The 21349-nt window shown below is 30.6% G+C and overlaps 1 protein-coding gene across 9 annotated transcripts in view; it reads right to left on the bottom strand.

The window, feature by feature from the left end:
• Positions 1-21349, bottom strand: part of Hipk (Homeodomain interacting protein kinase) — a 162871-nt gene that overhangs the window by 76247 nt on the left and 65275 nt on the right. For 6 of the 9 annotated variants that reach the window (XM_075378792.1, XM_075378791.1, XM_075378796.1 and 3 more), the window contains exons 6-11: positions 19050-19224; positions 16272-16495; positions 15056-15247; positions 7869-8105; positions 3544-3747; positions 161-370 (exon numbers count right to left, since the gene is read on the bottom strand). In XM_075378792.1, coding sequence (XP_075234907.1) covers positions 161-370; positions 3544-3747; positions 7869-8105; positions 15056-15247; positions 16272-16495; positions 19050-19224 — 1242 coding nt within the window. The remainder of the gene's footprint in view (positions 1-160; positions 371-3543; positions 3748-7868; positions 8106-15055; positions 15248-16271; positions 16496-19049; positions 19225-21349) is intronic. The other 3 variants (XM_075378800.1, XM_075378794.1, XM_075378797.1) reach the window with 2 other exon arrangements.

The raw sequence follows: 21349 nt of genomic DNA, 5'->3' as shown, positions 1-21349 counted from the left end.
ATTTCTCGTAAGATATTTTGCACAGTAATTCTACAAATACAGCTTACATGAAATTTAAAATTATCAGCTTAAATCTACTACCTTCTCTTTTATTGTTTCTGACCTAAAATATTTTAATTATAGATAGAATATTTGGACTAGATTTCTCAAAATAACGTACCTGTATCAATGTAGAAGAATCAACAAGTAAAGGACGTCCCCAGTCTCCAGCATCTGACAGAAGAGGCTGTTGTATAGCAGCATGCTGTGGTGGTATACTCTGCCACGATGGTACAATTGCCATTTGTCGGTTTGTAGGCCAAGATGATGTTTGTACGGCTAGCATTTGTCGACCGCTCGGTTCAACCATAGAAACCGGTACATACTGCTGCTACAACGATAAAACCAAATCACTACTTATAAAATACACGGTAAAATCTTCCTACTGTAAAGTCGCTGAACTCTTAGCGTAAGCCAATAAAAAGTTTTCCCAATGTAATTGGACATCGTCATCTGATGACATCGTCACATTTAACATCGTCATCTGATGAAATATTTATATTTTATATGTTGTCGAACTCGGCACTTGTATTACCTCTTAATATTAATTTTACGATATAAGTAAATATTAATGTCTAAAAAAAAAATTGGACAATCTTACAACATGTTAAAAGATATTTACAGATAAAAAAAATGTTTAAAATTTAGAGAATAAAATTTTCAGAAAAAAAATTTTTTTAAACAGTTTTTTAAAAATCTTTTATTGATATTTGTTTACGACATTAATATGAATCATTATATCATTTTCTTAAATACTGGTTTGTTACTTGTTAATCTATTTGATATATAAATTAACTAATTTGTACAATAACATAATTTTTTTTAAAAAGCTCATTATACTTAAGCCAAGGCAACATAACCAATAGAGCACAGCACTTAAAAATCTTTCAACTTCTTGTACAAGATTATGTATGATTGACAACTAAAAAAAAAAAAAAAAAAAAAAAAAAAAAAAAAAAAAAAAAAAGGACTAAGTTTGAATTATTAATCTCTAAGAGAAATATAAGTAGACACCAAATCACAAACTCCTTTTACAATGAAATCTACAAGTAAAAAAATAAATAGACTCAAAGAATCAGATTTCAATTTAATGTTCAAAGATTTCATGAAGTTGAACAATTTTCTTCTTCAGCTATGTGTTAAATGGTAATGAAATGCAAACTTAGTTCAATCTCCTGAGCTGCATACTTTTTCTAATAAAATCAGTTTAAAGAAAGTAAAATATATGAAAATACAATTCTCTATATTTAAAAAAATTACCCGGTATTTAAAAATTATTAGCTACTGCTTATGCTGAAGAGCTATGTTAATTTTAGAATTTTATAAAAATATTACATAAATTAGCTGTCTTTAGTAGTTTTAAGAAATGCAATTACGTAAGATACTTAATAAGAATTGAATGTATTGAAAAAAGTATGATTGTCATACAAAAAGAAGTTCTTGCACAGTTTTGAGCAAGGAGACCTACTTTTCATTACCTTAGTTTGTATATTTTATCTATAATTTTTTGCGCAGAAATATACAAGACATACATTCAAAATGTAAATGATAAAAATTATAAAATGATTTTTGAAAATAATAAAATGTTATGAAAATTCTAACGTTAAGGTACTCATTCCATTTTAATGTTTTATGTGGGCAGGAAGTCCCTTTACAGTACAATAAATCCATAAATCCAGCTTAATTGGGCTCTACTGCTGCCAATTCTCACCGCTGTTATCACCCATTCTTGCTGGAAAAAATGGGGAAGATAAGCTGTGGTAGAAATCATCCGGTGTGTTTACTTCACGGTGGGATGAACTAAGTTGTAATTAAGTGTACAATGATGGCGGATATGGCTGCATTCAATGCTGAAGAGTGTTTTGTAAGTTTGTGTTTGGCTCCATGAACACCCACACACTGTTTTAAAACATTGAAGAAATTATGAAAGACTTCTTGTGTGTTTCGGTTAATCGGCACAATCATGGCAAACATTACCGACATGGGAGAAGAAGGCTTTTGCAACGCAAAGTGTTTTTGATGTGCCACACAATGAGAGGCCAAGCACTCGAGCTGAAAGTGTGCTGCTGTAGAGGCACCGATTCAACAATCACCGAAGAAACAACAGTGTGAGACCGTTTGTGGAAGGAATTGAAAATTACATTTTTTGTCCAGCCACAGTTAATGAGGTGAGTGACAATGACCATGATTGACGAGTTTACGCACATCAGTTATTGCTTGAACACCTTCCAAGAGCAAAAAATTAAAAGAATATCATGTTCTCAGAGGAGTGTGAGAATTTATTGAAGCTCTTGTAATCAAAATTCTTTTTTTTTTGTGAAAGACAATTCTCCCTTTTTTTGGAAATTGAACACCATTCTCACCTCATGTTATGATTTGGACCGGTGGAGACAGCTAAACATCTCCATGGTCCTTATTTTTTTGACAGCGCATTTAATCAACACAGTTATCATAGAATGATCGACAAATAATTGATTCCAGAATTAACAACAAAAGGGATCACTGAAATCATTACGTTTCAGCAAGTGCTCCAGTGCATTTTGCTTTGGATGCAGAATTCGCAGATACCTCAACAAAATTTTTCCAAATTGCTGGATTGAACTCGGATCAGAAGAGTTTCCGGCTCCATTGCCTTGGTCAGCAACAAGCCCTGACTTCACCACACCTGACAATGCACTCTGGGGTTTTATACAAGAAGAGATCTGAAAACTCAAGATACATTACAACGAGCAGTTCCATAATATGCTGTTTGGTAGAATTTGAAATGATCATCCTTGAATATGCTGATTTATCCCTGCAGATGAACAACCAAAAATGGAGATGCATCATATAGCTGTGCTTTGAACATGGTGGAACTCACACAGACGTTTTAGATCCTTAGAAGGTAAGTTGCACCTATCCTAATAATTTCATAACTAGTGTAAAGGGACTTCCCACTCACCCAGTAATAGCATACTTTTCTTCGAAATGTCTGTAAATAAAAAAATATGAAACTAAGCAAAACATATGAAAGAGCAGGTCAGACTGTATGACATAATTCACAGGTTGTGTGGCACCGCATAGAAACTGTCATAAAAAAATTCAACAATACATAATTTTTTTAACAATTTATTAGTATGTTTATCGTATAAAAAAATAACTCTCAACAATATATTGAACTACAGAACCAAGTAAGAAAAAATATTGATGATGTTGCATGAAAATGATTTAAAAATGAATTTATTATTAATTTTGTTCATCCATCTAAAAAAAAAAGAAATTAAAATTGCAAATAATTGATCAACCAATTTTCTTTGCAGTACTTTACACTTATAATGTTATATTTTCTAAACCCTTCCTCTGATATAACAATCAAACCCAGATCTAATCATTTAACAGAAAATTAAACTCAATTTGATAGCAATTGCATTAACTTACTTGTAATCTTTTATATACTGGAATATTTTTCCATTTTTCATACTTAAGGACATTAATGTGAATAATATTACACAGTATTTCACTAACCTGTTGTGATATTATTGGCGGTTGTATTTGTAATTGAGGTGGTGGTTGTTGGGCAACAACTGTAACGTGCTTTGCTGGTGAAGCCATCGACTGATAAGCAGGAGGGCATAATATTGATGAGACCAACTGATGCTGTGTGAATGGATCGGCTCTACCAGCTGTGCTGTACTGACGAGCGACACCTCTTGTATTGTATAGTTGGTACTGAAAACCAACAGGTATTTCTGTATTACAATTAATATAATAGTAGGTATTTTCAATCCAAGTAAAAACTAGTAAATCTTGAGATACACTAATGATTCTTTTCATTCTTTATAAAAAAATATTGCTTGCTTATACTAAACAAGTAGTTGAGAAGAATTATATTCAACACTTTGTAAAGGTGATTAATATAACTACAATAATGACTTACAAATAAGATGACTTATCTGAAGAAAAAATTATAACATCTGGTTACAATTTTCCTTTAACTCACATCCTTTAAATAAAAGCCATTTTTAAATCTGTTATGACTTCAAAGTAATGATCTACAAAAAGTTTCAAAGAAAGGTTGCATCTTTCATTGAATAGATATAGCGGGATGGCAATTAGCCAAATGCTGATTTTCTGAATATCCAACTATCCAGAGTGCTTATAACCGCTAGGCAATTTTTTTTAAAAATTTAAAAAATTTAAATACAACTCTCATAATAACTATGCTTTAACAGAAAATGTATTTTTATGGTTTTTTTGTTTTTACCGGGTTTTTAACTTGACATTCTTTTTCAATTAATATAATATACAAAACAATATAAATGCTTTACAAAACAACATAAATGTAGGTCTGTGTTCACAAAATTAATTTGTGAAAAGATTGATATTGATCGTACAATGATTGTACAATGTAATATATGTTTTTATTCTGCTGTGCATATACAGGTCAAAATAAGTAACATCATTACCATATTGTTTACCTAATTTAATCTCATAAATTTTACCAGAGGACAACAGGAGGCTGCATAATTTTCAAAATTCTTACGCACAATATAAACAATCCTATGGTGCAAGGTCCATGTCCACTGCAATTTAAGATTGTAGTTATATGCCCAGTCCATAAGGGTGGATCAAAAACTCTGGTCAACAATTATCGATCTATAGCACTGATATCCAACCTGGCAAAGGTATTTGGAAGAATAATTTTCTCTAGATTGTACAAGTTTGCTATGAAACACAACTTAATTAGTGACAAACAGTTTGGTTTTCAAAGGAATAAATGCACTAATGATGTTATTGCTCACCTAACAAATTTATTTATGATAGCCTATGCTGTGGCAGGCCAATGGTGGTTGCTTTTCTGAACTACTATAAAGCTTTTGATACAGTTAATCATACAATTCTCCTATCCATACTGCACAATATGGGAATAAGAGGAGTATGCCTATCTCTTATAAAAAGTTACTTGAAAGATAGAACTCAAGTTGTTAAGGTTAATGGTACTAAGTCAGCCAGTTAAGATGAATGTTGGGGTGCCACAGGGCTCAATTTTAGGGTCGTTGTTATTCATTCTCTATATAAATAACTTGTTAATTCTACAGAATGATCAAATTACATATACTGATGACACGGCCATATCAATGAATGGACATGCATGGACTGAACTGGCAGATTCAACGTCTGCTAAACTTGATTCTATTTTCTCATGGTTATATTAAAACAACCTTATACTTAATATAAACAAATCAGTATTCATAACTTTTGGCAATTACAGAGATTCTACACTGGATAACATAGACATCATGATCAACGGTCAGCATCTCCAAGGAGTCAAAACCAGTAAATATATATGAGTGACATATGACACTTTACATTACCAAGTGAGATGTGAATGTGAACAACATTAGTTATAAAAAACCAAATAACTAGTTTATGTTTCTAAAGGTTGAAACAAGTATTATTGAGAAAGCAGATGTTGCATGTATACTATGGTATTTTTCACAGTATGGCAGTGTATGGTATCATTGGATGGAGCGGTCTTTATGGTTCATCGTTTAATCCTTTGAACAGGCTACAAAAAAGTATTTTTAGAATAATAGAAATCAGTGAACAAGATCCAGACAATTTTATTGTGTACCTATAAAAAGAACTAAAAAATGAGTTTATTCAAAATCCAATTAACAGTCGTTTTAGAAGTATTAAGTTACCAAAACACCTGTTAACACAACCGGACAAAGAAGCTATGTCTACTACTCCAAAAATATATTAATGAACTGCAAAATAAATTTAAGGATCTCGATGTTAGTAAAAAAAATGTTAAAATGAAAATTGAAAGACCAAATAAAAAAAGACTGATACTGTATAAAGGGCTAATGATTATCTTCTGGAAATGGATTCTACTTTTTTTATGATCTTTTTATACACTGAAACATTAATTTTTTAAATGTTACGATATAGTTTATTTATATAGTTTTAATTGAGCGAGGTATAATTCACAATTTGTGTAAAATATATAATTTTTTTAAAAATATAGGACCAACCTATGTACAGGTGTTTATGCCCCTACAGGTCCTTTTTGTATATATAAATGCTTAAAGGAATTTGGTAATAAATAAATACATCTGAGGGGTGCTAAGTAACATCATAATATTGATCTGCCAATAGGTGTATAAAACTGTCCATCTCATATGACATGATTAAATAACCCCAGCTTTGTCAGTAGTTACAAGCAGAGTTAACAGTGTAAAAAAATAATTTCCTTAATTATTTTTCATGAAAATAATTCCTAACTCACCCTCACACTTTTAATATATAGCCCAAGCATACATTTCATAATCTTTCATAATTTCAAGACTTTATTACAAAGAACATTCAAATATAAACCAGAATTTGTTTACACAGCTTTACTGAAGTAATATAAAATTACAAATAGATTATTTTTATTTTTCTATATAATTTCCTTCAACAGAAATATACTTTCTCCACCGAATAGGTAGCTTCCTGATACCCTCATAAAAAAAACAAAACAGGATGGCTACCCTAAGAATCAATTGTGCACGTAATACTCTTTGAATGATAGTCTTTGAATCTTTCCGCTCCTACAGCTTCTTTCAGCAAACCAATAACTTAGAAATCATACGGTAATAACTCCGGACTGTAAATAGGTGTCCAATGAATTTTATAGAGTTTATTGCGAGTCTGAGCTGCTGTATTTGGCTGTGCATTGTCATGGAAAAGGAGGATGTTGCAAATTGGTTATTGATGTCGTCTGTTGTGATAAGCAGCCCTGACATCACACAACTGGCAGTAGTAAAATCGCATTTACTGTCTTTCATTCATGCAGGAAATCAATCAGCAACACACATTTTGAGTTCCAAAACACAGTTGTCAAATTTTTCTTGGCCTTGATCAGTGTCCTCCTCACCACTTTTTCACTACTCCATACTTGTTCTCTTGCTTTCCCAGGTAGACCCATGTTTTTGTCACAGGTCACAATGCGGTCCAAAAATGCCTCTCCTTCTTCCTCAAAACGATTTACAAGCTGCTGACAGATGTCTTTTCGGACATTTCTCTGTGCTTAAGTGAGAAGACATGGAAGCCACCTTGCCAATACTTTGGTGTATCCAACTGCTTGACAACATAATATGAATTCTCCATTGTATGCAGCACTTATACCCACCTCTGATGCAATTTCAGCGACGGTTGTGTTTATCCTTGTGGTTATTCCACAAGGTCACGAACGGTCTGAATGATGTCTTCAATAACGCTGGTCTGCAGATGATGTTCGTGACTATTGTTCTCCACTGGATCACTGCCACATCACAATTTTTTAGCCCAATCAAACACTTGAGTTTTTGACTGAGTAGCATTCTGAAATGTGCCTGGAGTAGTCAAAATCTGAGAGGATCTGACATCTTCATTGGTAAGAAATTAGATTATAATTCTTTGTACAAGATCGATAGAAATCTCATTTGCTACCAACATGGAAATGTGACTTAGGAGTAAGTCGCTTCCCTACACTCAAATCAACTATCAGCCATTCCCACCACATTCTCTACTCTTCCTCAGTCTGTGAGGCAAATTTCCGGTTTATATTTATATGACCATTATAACAAATCCAGTTTTTCTAAATAACAACATTAATATTCATTACAAATTTATATTTAGGAGGAAGGAAAAAATATTTAACAGACCATTTTATAAATATCAGGAATTCGAGCAGGCGGAGGAGGTGGAGGAAGAAGGAACCTAGGAGCATGTTGCAGAAGTGGATGCTGAAGTAACGGTTGTGGATTTATTTGAGGATGAGGCCGTTGCACTGATTCTTTCTGTGTTTTTTGTTGTGACTGTACCTGGTTAGTCAACTGGTTATTGAAAGTAAGTGTAGCAACAAGAGGAGGTGCCGGTGGAGGAACTGGTGCTTGGTGCGGGTGTGAACCGCCTGCAGAGCTACTGTTGAATCCGTTTCTTCTACAAACTTCCATCATTTGTACAGATGCCTTGACATTATTACAGTGCGCATAATCAACTAAATGAGCTAAAGTTACAAACGCATGATTAACGGCTTCACCAGGCGTTATACGTCTTTCCTGAAATTAAAAAGAAAATATTCGTTGCAAAAAATATTTGATTTTTCTAAATTCAGATAAAACTACTACTTGAAGAGATAAAGCATTAATGATATATATTAAAATTGATTAAACTCTTTAATAATTAAGTTTAGCAATAAATGAAAAATGGACTGAACTCAAAATACATATATTAGCAGAAAACTTTCAAAAAAAAAACCATGTAAAATAGTCGTACAGTCCTCAACACATTGGCTGATTTCACAGAAAGCATCATGTGAAGTTACCAGAGTACAAATTTGTTTAATTCATTCCAGGCATGCTTTCTTTTGCTGATCCCTATAAAAATAATACAGTAATATTTTACTAACATGAATTCTTAATTCTTTCAGCTGCGGCTGTAAGGTACAATTTTGTTGAAATCAAATATAATTAAGTTTTGGTTTCATAAATTGATCGATGTTGAAATAGCAAATAAGCAATTAATAATAAGTTTCTAAATAGAAGAAAAAACCAATAATATATAACTTTCATAAAATACAGCCTGATCTCTACTTCTGATTGTTAGTCATGTTATTAAACTAGAAGGGATTCTCCAGACAACCACAGCTTTATAATCTGGAAAGAACTAAATCTTTAAAATAAATCAAAATTCCAACCGATAATCTAATATTTACCATATTTTCATAATTACACACTTTTTTTTTTTCGGGAGAAAATATTTACAATGTGTTGTTATCTATTGTACTGAAAACTTAGTAATATAATGAGTTTCCAAACATTCTATAAATTACATAAATGATATTTATATTAAAAAAATAAGAATGATAATTAAAAACTGAGTAAAAATAAAGGGATGTATGGTGAAGCTGTTATACTAACATATTGTTTTTGTTCTAAAAAAGAAGAAACTTACAAATATATATGCTAAATGTTATATCTGCTGAAAAATGATGTCTTCAGACAATATCAGGAGAAAAGTTCACAAGAGCAATGTACTTCATAAAAACAATAGAAAAACTAAATTAATAGCATATTCTAATTAAGATCCTTCTTATAAATAATACCATGTGACATAATAATGTAATTAAAATAAATAATTTATTATAATGTATATAATAAAATAGAGGAAGACATTATCTTTGTCTTAAAATTATCAACGTCTTAAGACATTATCTTATGAAGTATTAGGCACAAAAAACATCAATTATTAACATACTGACAATTTACCTTTAAATGTATCAAACAAAATAAATTATTTCTTTCTTTAAAAGTAAAACAATACGACAGATAACACAATTATAGATGTGAACAATGAATACTGAACTATTAAAAGAGGTTTTTAAAAAATTTGATTGCAATATTTCATTTTATACCTTAGAAAAACCAATTTTTGATAAAACAGATAAGGAAGGAATTGAGACATATAATAACCAAATGGAATTCACCGAATGAGAAATATCTATCTCTGCTTAAATCACCTTCAATCTTTATTTTTAATAATTTGCGAGGGTTATTTTTTTTCAAGGTCCGATCGGTCACAAAATTAAAACCACAGTGAAAATAAAAAATGTCTTATTTGTAACAAGTACTAGCATAGTTACGCTATTTCTCTACTTAGTCGCCACTCCGATTTAGACATTTGTCATAGCTTGTACCAACTTTCCAATACCCTCATCATAGAACGGAACAGCCTGTGTTTTCATCCATGTTTCCACGCTGGTCTGCAGCTCGATGTCTGTGCCAAAATGTTATCCTCCTAGCCAGCGTTTCATGTGAGCAAAGAGATGAAAATCAGATGGAGTCAAGTCCAGGCTGTATGGTGGGTGATCAAACAGTTCCCAACAAAAACGCTGCAGGAGCTTCTTTGTTACAGCTGCAGTGTGCGGCCGAGCATTGTCACGGAGAAAGACAATGCCTGATGACAACATTCCTCTCCACTTATTCTGAATTGCCCTTCACATACGTTGAAGAGTCACGCAGTATGAGGCTGCAGTGATGGTCGTGCCACATTCCATCAATTCCACCAAGAAAACTCCATTCCGGTCTCAGAACACAGTAACCATAAACTTTCTGTTGGAGAAGGTTCGCTTGAACTTTTCTGGTTTACTGGAAGAATGAGAATGCATCCACTGTTTGGATTGTTCTTTTGTTTCTTCAGTTTCAAAATGGACCCGTGTCTCGTCCCCTGTGACAATTTTGTACAAAAAATCTTCATCATTGTGGTAGCGCTGGAGAAACGTTAGGGAGGCATCTATTCTCATTGATTTGTGATGGTCGGAGAGCACCTTGGGAACCTATCTAGCACACAGTTTGCGGTACTGAAGTCTCTCACTCACAATGGTGTAGAGAGCTGACCTTGAAATTTCAGGAAACAAATCACTCAATACAGAAATTGTGAACCGACGATTTTCTCGAACTGTCTCATCCACTCGCTGAACGAGATCATCGGTTGACACTACCTTCCCTGACCGCCTGCATCATGAACATCTGTACGTCTGCTTTAAAGTTCCTGCACCATTGTTGCACTTTGCTGTCACTCACTGAAGTTTCACCGTACACATTACTTATTTGTCGATGAATTTCAGCTGCATTACATCTGTCAGCCTGAAGAAATTGAATTACCGCACGCACTTCACCCTTGGTGGGAGATACTATTGTTGTAGACATGTTTACATGCTAGCTGCATGTTTAGAACTAAACGAAGTGACGCGGCGTGATTGAAGGCCATAATACTAGAGATGCTGCACAAAGGTTCATCCGATTTTGGAACGGGTTTTTATTTCGCGACCAATCGGACCTTGAAAAAAAATAACCCTTGTACTATTCATAATTAATAAAATATTTAATACAAAGATACCTTTTTCTGACCGATTATTGACTGATAGTAGTCAAACATTAGAATAGCAGATTCAGAATGTAAAGTAACTATATGTCTAAACTGTTTGAAATTTCTATTAACATTGCATCAAAAAATAACGCTACATTGGCTTTAATAATTTTACTAATAAAAGATTTGACAAATATTCGGAGGGTTCTGTACAATTACTGGTTTTTTTTTGTTCATTTTCATGCGTACACACGTGTGTACACAAACAATCTCTCTCACTCTCTCTCTCTCTCTCTCTCTCTCAGACCCTGTACATTAGTTTTTTGTGACTTTGTGAAGTACAGTTTTGCTGTTGTGCAATTATATCATGAGATGAAAATGAATGGCGTAAACCACAATAAGTTAAGTTAAAATCTGCTTTAAACTCGGCAAGGTCTTGAAAGCTTGCTGAATACCAATGTACAACAACTATCAGATGATGACAAATCTTCTAGTCCTCCTTCGACTGACAGCATCCCTCAAAAATGTAACAGAAATTCATGAAGCCACTGTGCAAAAGTGAAGCAAAACTCTCAATATTTCCAAGAAGGCCAATCGCATAATATTTGTCTACAAATTTTGTTGCACAGAACCTCAACATGCAATGTATGGCCAAAAAATTTGTTCCAAGACTGCTCAGCATTAAACAAACACAGTACTACATTCAAGTCTGCATCGAGCTGAAAGAACTTTTCAAAACTAACCCAAACTTCATTTCCAGCACTGTGACACCTTTCTTTTTCCGAGATGAAATTGAAGCTCTTGAGATCATCGAAAAGATCTAAATTGCAGGAGGTAATGAACACTGATGAGCGATAACTTTTAGAAGTGATTTTGAGCTTGGAAAAACAGTAGAATCAAGCTATCCTGGGAGAAAGGGCACTACTTTGAAGGGGAAGAAGGCTAATGATTTTTAAGTTAATTTACTTCCTTTTTTATAAGCTAATTTCAAAACCTTTTGAGTATCATTATGTAATTATGTATTACACAAAAGAAAAAATGAAATAATCAAACCAGAGAAGGTGATACAATTCAAAGTCGCTTAAAATCATTAAATAAATATGAGTTGTGGGATAAAAAAAATATGAAAAATGTCTAAAAAAGAAGATTTTACAATAAATAAAACAATTATGCAGAACATAAAATAAAATTACTTCAAAAAACTACAAGGATCAAACGAAAGACACATTGTAACGGGCACAAATTGACCAAATGATTATAAATGGAAGCGAACTGAAAAATAATTTACAACCATTAGATTAATTTATCAAAGGAGAGTAAGAACTGCTTATTTAAAAACTGCTAACATCAGTTTTAAATCTGTATGAAGGGAAGCGTAGTAGCACACTATGCCCATTTTAATGGATGAAAATCTACACTATCCAACCAATAATAGTAACTTTTGGGTTATATGCAGCTAATTAATTACCATTTATTTCTGTTAATTACAACTATTCTATGAACTTTCTTTTTAAGAAACATATATACAAAAAAAAAATCATTAAGCTTTTAATATGAGCTGTTTGAAATAATAGTGCATTCATTTATCCAATAAAATGAACAGTTTATATATTTATATACAAAATTTGTACTGTGCAAAATTATAACAAGTTAAAGTTGTCAAAATATATCACTACAAATAAGACAAATATAAAATATAATAAAACTTCACTAATTCAAAATACATAACAATAAACTTATTTCAAACTAATAGCCCTCCCCCCACCAAAACACCACTTATCAGAATTAATTCATAAGAATTCAAACAGTCTGAATAAACCTATCAGTAACAGTTATTAACAAACATCAAAACTAATCAATAATATAAATAAAAGCTCAAATTTAGAATTTATTAATGCAATCTAAACATAGAAATAAACTGAAATTTAATGAAAATTAAAATGTTGAATTAATGAAGTTTATCTTAAAAGGCAGATTATTATAAAATAATCAGCCATATTTCAATTTCATCAGCATACATTACCAGATGACGATTAAATCCCTACTGTCATGAATAACTAAAGGAGAGAAACACACTCAAACGTACAAATAGCTTAATATGGAAATTAAACATATATAAATAAACATCTTAATTAAATTGTTTTAATTATACAGATCTACCAATTTATATAAATTAGTGCACCTGATATAATAACTAAATATTTTAATATAAAATGCCACTCATTAAGATGCCTTGGTAGATGCAAAGATTTATTTATAGACAGCAAACATAATGATAAAATTTATTTTAATTAATGTGTAATTATATTATTGACTGCTGAAGATGGAGTGACGCTCTAAAAGCACTACAGTTAGTAAGTTTTCTTACTTTCTTATTCTGACTGTTATCTGGCGGCTAAAGTATTATATATTGTTAAAATTATTTTATTTGATACAGAGATAAATATGTCTGGGGAAAAAATATATATATAAATATATGTATATCATTTGGCAATAAAAAACTGTACACCAGAGTTTTCTACAATAAAAAAAAATAATTTTTTCTTTTGTTTTCTAAAAATAAAAAATTAAAATCCAGACAGCTGCAATGAAAAAACACCTGAAAATAGTTTTTTAGGAATAAGATGAGATTTTGTTTACAATGAGACTTAAGACTTAACTAATAAAATGTATTTTGAAGAAACTGACATGGCTGCCATTTTCAAAAATTTATAATCATCTTTACAGCATAATTTGTTTATTTATTATCAGTTAGTGTAAACAAGGAAATAAAATATTACGATCCTTCAATCCCATCTTGACATACATGAAATGGCAAATAAAAGGAAAATGAAAGGAAAAAACAACTATTCTTTCACAAATCTTGATGCAGAATCCAAAAATGAATGGCCTGTTATACTTTTTTCGTGACACTTTGTATATTATATCACTAGAACCCGATCTGACAAAAGTAAATAAATTTCTTATTTCTCACAAAACATTTTTAAGTATTATTTCTAGTCGATTTGCCAAATTTTTGGAGATTCCCACCAAATATTTCCTTCATAAATGTTACTTATGAAGTTTTCATTACTTACTTCAACACAAAAAACACATTAAATTTACACAATTTTTAAAGATTATTTTTTCTATTGTGAAAAACTATATTCTATATGCAATTATGTTAAAATATCAGTAATGTTATTGAAAGGAATTAAGCTAAGGATTAATGAAACTTTGCAACTCCTAATTAATTAGCTATGTAGTTGTTGCAATGATTTATGAGAGATTAAACAACTTATAATAATGATATGGATATGTGAAAGGGTGACACGGCTATAAGTAAAACAAAGCTGACATACTTACAAAGCGTACTTACAAAGCTGACATACAGTACGAAAACTTCAGTAATATCAAATTCAAAATAAATTTTATGGTATTTGGTGAGGTCTAATAGACTTTAGAAAAAATCTAAGACTTCAATTTTCAAAATATTTTTTATTTACATATAAGCCATATTTTATTTAAATACAAGTTACTTGTTTATATTTTATTGTCAACTTAATTTCATTAATAAACCTGTCATATGTACACTTTACTGCATTTTAATCTTATTTAAATCTCTTTTGTGAATAATTAATAAATGTTAGCAACTTATCAATCGGCCATATTATCATAAGAGTGTAAATGAAAAATAATATAATGCGTACAGGAACGCTAGGTTTACTATAACCTGAGATAGGTCTAGAAAAAACTACTCCTGTATATATGGTGAGAACAATTATTTTAAAATCAATATTCGAGGAATCATAAACAACAATCAATCTTCAAGAGCTTTATACCTTGCATCTTCAAAACTGCAATAACAATTTTTATATAACGATAAATTTCAAAATGAAAAACGCATTATTAAATTCCTTTTTCCCTTTTTAAAACTTAAAACAACTTTCAAAAAAAGGGAGCTACGTCAATAGATATTTTAACACCTGAAGAACATTTTAACTCTAAATGTCATCTTTATTGTGCTTCTAATAGTTCATGATTTAATATTACATAACATTCAAATTATCACAAACACCCTGACCTCGAGGAGAAATTGTTAAATAATATAATGTGGATTAATAGAACTAATATAAACTATTAACAGGGATTAAAATACTGCCACCTGGTCCATAGTAAGCATCCTTTTTAGAAGATCAATAAATTCCCTTCTATCAGCTTTTTCGGCTAATAATTCACCGCCTTCTAAATCAGTTGTTACATTAACTTGACCGATATCATCTAAGCAATTGAAAATGTATTTCCTCGCCTCTTTAGATTTAATACCGGTCTCGGCTTCATGTTCTTCCGGTGTCTGTAAAAAAGAAGTATACATAAATAATCAAATTATAAAATTATACAGCCGTATATAAAATATTTTTTTACTTATTACTTACGCGACCTCCACCTCAGTGGAAGTCTGGTTCAACAGTTTTATAATTTGATCATTTCCATAAGTAACAGTTTCATAATACAGATGTTTGCATAGCATGTGATTTGCTTTAACAGGGTGATTTACAAAAGTCGATTAACAAAGCTTATGAAATAAAATACATGAACATGTTCACGATATTGTTAAAGTACATCCTGTTTTCAATATTTACTCACAAATGGCAAATGAAGCCAACTAGAGGACAAATGATGCTGACATATGCCAAAAGCTAGTTCAGACACAAAAGTTTTTTTTATGTCTCTTAAAATAACATAAAAGTAAACCATTACTAACCACTTTAATAAATTTTTAACAACATATTTTTTAAATACCATACATGATGTAAATCAAAATTCAGACTTTCAAAACAATGTCTACTTCAAATTTTACAATACTAAAAGAAACATTTAATCAAAAGAATATAATCTAAAAAATTTTGTAAATGAGAAAATTTTTGATTCTCAAAAACTCAAATATACTTTCTCAGATGGAAAAAATATCACCTTGTAATAATAACTTTCTGCATACACAAAACCATTATATAACAATGTATAAATACATAATAATATATATTTTTATAATATTTTTTTTATAATAAAAACTGTAAAAAGGCACAGAAATTTTCGGATACTTTTAATAACTGGTAAAGGTTTAAACAATCCACAAGATTTCCTATGCCTACCAGCTTGGCATTTAAGGATTACTGCATAACCATCATAGTACTTCTATAAACAGCAGTCATCCCTTTCTTTATACAATTCCAATCATGCTGTACAACATTCCACAACATAAAAGCTTCTTTGAAAAAACTATTCCCTTGCCAAATTTAAAAAAAAAAAACTAAAAATCCAACCTTAACCACAAATAAATTAAAATATTTATAATACAAAATAAAAAGGATCTTTACCTTTAGTCTCCAAAATGGGTAAGTACTATCCATATCTCTATAAAAGAATTTTGTCGTTTTTGATGCACTATTTAACATATGTTCTGTAGGTAGGCCTTGAGTCTGAGATATATATCTTATTTGGTCATATTCTGAACTACCTGGATACAAAGGCCATCCTAAGAACAATTCAGCCACTACGCAACCTAACGACCACATGTCAATCGCTTCACAGAATGGCAATCCTGAAATAAATTAAAAAAATAAAATTAATAATTAATATAATATTGAAATATATAGAAGCAATAAAAAATAATGTAGTATGATAACTACAAAATCTTACTTGAGCAAACTGTTAGAATCATCGGTTAATAGTTTTATAGCCTTGTAATGCTGCAGATCTGTTTTAAATCCAAGCAAGGTTAGTTGCTTATTTTTTAATGAATAAATTTGAAATAAAGTGTCTAGATTGGGGGTCATTAGTCACTAATAAATACCAATAGCAGCAGTGAAATTGATATATATTGTAAATCAAATAAAAAAAACTTACAGAAATTGGTTAATTAAATGCTACTTCAACCACCACTTCATTTATGGTCATGTACAGTTGCTTCAAACAGCGTAGAAGACTGCCAATCCACAGTACTGATATATTTAACAGTGGTCTAGGCGTCTTCTTTCAGCATATTTTGCTAATTTGCCAAGAGACAGCAGCCTAACCACTATATAGATCTCCGTGCTAATGGCTGTCAACTATTTGTTATAGTAAGAATTAAAAAAGTCTACTATGAAGTTCTAAGTATGCAGTCAATGAACTATATTCATTGTTTCCAAGGAAATAACAGAATCAGGGTGGAGCTGCTTCAACACCCTATACATGTACAATAGCTTTCCTTCCTCTTACAATTTTTCTTTTTCTTGTTTCTCTATGGCAATGTTCTTTAGTGCCTTGCCTGCCTTAATACTGGAGTCGGATGACATGATGCTTATGATCCACAGGAGATCTCCTGATCCTATTTATTATGTAACAATTTTACATTTCATGTCTCTTCACAATCTTTAACTTAAAAATGTTATTCCATGATATATTCAAGTGTTGTAAAATCACCATGCAGTTTTTTCTATTTTATTCAAAATCAACAATGATAATTAAAATGTTCAATATGGACCATAATTTTTATGAGAGCTGAATGACTTTGGAAAAATCAACTAAACTGAATTTTTTCCATCTTTTCCTAGAGAATGTCACTAATAAAAAAAAGTATACAGCATACTGCTATGTTTGTTAATACAGTACAGCCCCACTATTTCTGCCTATTTTTTTAATTGATCTCCTTTGTGATTTAAAATTTACTTCTCAAAATAACATGGTTAGCTTATAACACGGGTATCATGTAAGTCCCCTGATAACCACATTATAGCGAGGGGGGGGGGGTTGCACTGTATTTGCAAGATACCACATAAATATATTAAAATATAATTTCAAAAATTAAATAGCATAAAATTACCAATATTTGTTACATATATTTTAGATGCTATTTGTTAGTTCATATAAAATTTCAATTTTTTTAAATAAATTTTAAGCGGTATCGATTGCTAGTCATTAAAACATTATTAAATGCCAACAGTAGGCACTTCCAATACTCTTCTCTGGTGATCTAAAAGAATCGGTTCATTAAAAGTAGCTTTTTATAGGAGTTTTACCGTATTTCTTAACCTTCAATTGCCAGAATATTATTCCCAAGATATCACACTCTGGGAACTGTGGATCTATAATAGATGCAACATTTAACAATAGTATCGAGGAACAAATATTTTATTACAATTTTTTAAATTAGTTTACCAAAAGGCTCTGAGCTTTGTTTGAGGACAAATGGAATGAAACTCTGGCGGCGTGTGAAAAATTGCATACCTGCTGATGATTTGAACCGATTATAAAGTGGTATTATATTCATACAATAAGAGATATTTAAACACTAATTACTGGTATAAAAAAAAGTCTTGCCTAGTACAAAATGACTGAAATTCAAGATTGCCAGTGAAGTAGCCAATCAACTCAGAAACAATGACCGAATACAGCATATTTTTTGAAAAAGACAAGAAATAGCTACAGTATTGTTTTTAACAAACTTATGATTCACATTTTCCTTTATCCTTCTATTTTACATTAGCCTAATAAATTTTGATATTGATGTCGTCTTCATTCTAGATGTTAGTACTGCTAACTAATGATAGTACTGCTTTTCAGAAACAATATTTTTTCTAATAAATAATAATGCAGTTAGTTTAGCAATATATAAAATAAAAAATGTAAAAAATTATTTAACAGAATTTAATTTTTATCATGAAAGTCGATTTTTTTCAACAAGAAAAAAGAATAACTACAATTATAAATACAATTGATCAAAAAACATATTGATGTCAATATAAAAATTAAGATATAAAATAATTTTTAATAAGTTTGGAAAAAAGCTTCATTTTCAATTCTATTTAACAATGGAAATATTCAAACTAACACAGTATAAATTAGATAAATTTAATGAATTTATTACACTGAATAATGCAAAATACGTATTTACATAAAATGAAACAAGTAATATATAACATAAAAAAAATCTACCACAATAATGAAAAAGAATAAAAGTACGTAAACATATTTCAACTGGAATTCTCCAGCATCACAGATCAGTTATTATAACACATCATCAGAAATAATACAAATTCCCATAAATAATGTGTTCCTACCTAAAAAGAAATTTGAAATTAAAAAAATAACAATAAATATAAACAACAACATACCAAGAATAATTTCAGGAGCACGGTAGTACCGGCTTTGGAGGTAGGTATTACAGATTGCCTTACTGACATGCGATGCACTGCCAAAGTCAATTACTTTAACACGGTACGGTTGACGTTGTGGATCTACAAGCATTATGTTTTCAGGTTTTAAATCTGCATGTATCAACCCCAGTTGCTGCAAAAAAGAAGAAAAACATTTTAAATGTGTTAATAAATGAACAATATTCACAAATTGGACTTAACTCTTTAATCAACATGTACAAAAATAGTACACAAAAATGTACCGACAAATGTAATTGGTACATTTGGAATGAGGTAAGTACAGAGCATCTCAACCGATTATCACAGATGGATCAGTCATAAAACAGATCTCTTCTTTTGAGATTTATTCTCCCATTTGATTCTGCCCTGAGATAATATTTTAACCTCTGCTACAATGTATTCTAGATCCTCAGATATGGATTTTATAAATTTAAAAAAAATTCTATTACTTCTGGAATATTATGTTTTTACTTATCTTAATATTTCATTCCAAATTACCAATCTTTCTGTCACACTTTCTTTAATTCTTGATTTATACTCAAACTAATCTTTCTAATAATAAAAAACGCATGCCTTTTACAATTGCTTCTAACGCATTTCTTCTGCCAAAAATTACAACATTATCAGCAAATTTTAACATTTTTATTTCCACGAATAGTTCTACACTCTTAAATCTGTCCTTTAATTACTATACTGCTTTTTAAATAGACAAATTAAAAATTAATGGGGGCAGTCTATGAACTACCAAATTTGATGTTCAGAAAGATAATGGAGAATTAGGAAATCCTGCTTGGACAAATCTTGCAATCTTCACAGACAACAGTAGTAGTACCCTTATTATTTTTCCACCAACACTAAAGCATAAAAATTACTGTTTGTTTTTTAAATGCTATTATTCTCAATATAGATTAGCCCAGCGTGCAAGTGCATGCATGTATGCATATGTGTGTTTCATCTTTCATTATTACTTATAGCAATAGCAATTAGAATATAAGTACAGTTTCTTTCTAAATAGAAAGCATGGTACATCAGTTTGTTTGCTGTATGTGCTCATGTTTTTATTTTGAATGAAGTGCTACCACCTAGCAGAAAAAATTGAACAAACAACTGTATATTAAATTGTATTGTATAGTATAAACAGTACATTATATACAAAACATATATTATACTTATTATTTTTTTAAACTTTGGTATAAAAAAACTATTGTAAACATCAGTTTTTTGTTAATTTTATAAAAATAGATAATTATAGAAGCACCATGCTTCTGGATATGAACGGTGTATATGCATGTCGCCAGGAGATGATAAAAACGGAAATTTGATAAAATCTCTAAGGTAGAAATTATGAAAATGATTTGATCGAATCCCTGATGTAGATGATCAATTCATGAAAGATGTTAAAATTACAACTCTGTGGGATGATTTCCCTAAAGAAAGTAAGTGATTTGTTCGAATCCCTTAACTGTGTTAGTGAAAAGATTAAATAAACAAGTCATAAAAAAAGTCTTTATTTGATGTCAATAATATCAAATAACGAAGGGTAGAAGGTGTCACGACTTTTTTATTTAGTAAACCATGCATTATAAAATGCAGAGTAAGTAATAACAACAATAGTCATTTAAACACAACTTATTTATTCGAAACTAATTGAAAAAAAAAACTATGAAAAACTTATAACTTAGTTACTTAACTTTTTCTTTTTCCTGTTTAACCTCTAGTAATTACCATTCAAATAATACTTCAGAGTTTGAATGAGGAAAATATGTATGAGTGTAAATGAAGTGTAGTCTTGTACAGTCTCAGTTCAACCGTTCCTGAGATGTGTGGTTAATTGAAACCCAACCACCGAAGAACACCGGTATCCACGGTCTAGTATTCAAATGCAACTTAACTTAAGCAATTAAGTTATCAATTTTTTCATAGTTTTGTTTACAATTAGTTCTGAATAAATAATTTGTGTTTCAATAGCTAAACAATAAACTTTTAATAGCTAAAGAATATTATTTCATCTTTAAGGAAATCAGCCCACAGAGTTGTAATTTTAACATCTGTGAATTGATCATCTACATCAGGGATTTGATCAAATCATTTTCATGATTTCCCTGCGACATATATATATATATTTCTGAAACAGAAATATAATTAAGTAAAATTACTAATCTTTATTTTCTTTAATGAATATCTATAAATACTTAATATTCTCACAAACATGAGGATACGAACATGTTGAGGAACGTGGCTAGACGGTCTAGCCATAG

This window comes from Lycorma delicatula, chromosome 11, assembly GCF_047948215.1.
Source record: "Lycorma delicatula isolate Av1 chromosome 11, ASM4794821v1, whole genome shotgun sequence".
In the NCBI taxonomy this organism is placed as follows: domain Eukaryota; kingdom Metazoa; phylum Arthropoda; class Insecta; order Hemiptera; family Fulgoridae; genus Lycorma; species Lycorma delicatula.
This window is presented reverse-complemented; position numbering and strand designations above follow the sequence as displayed.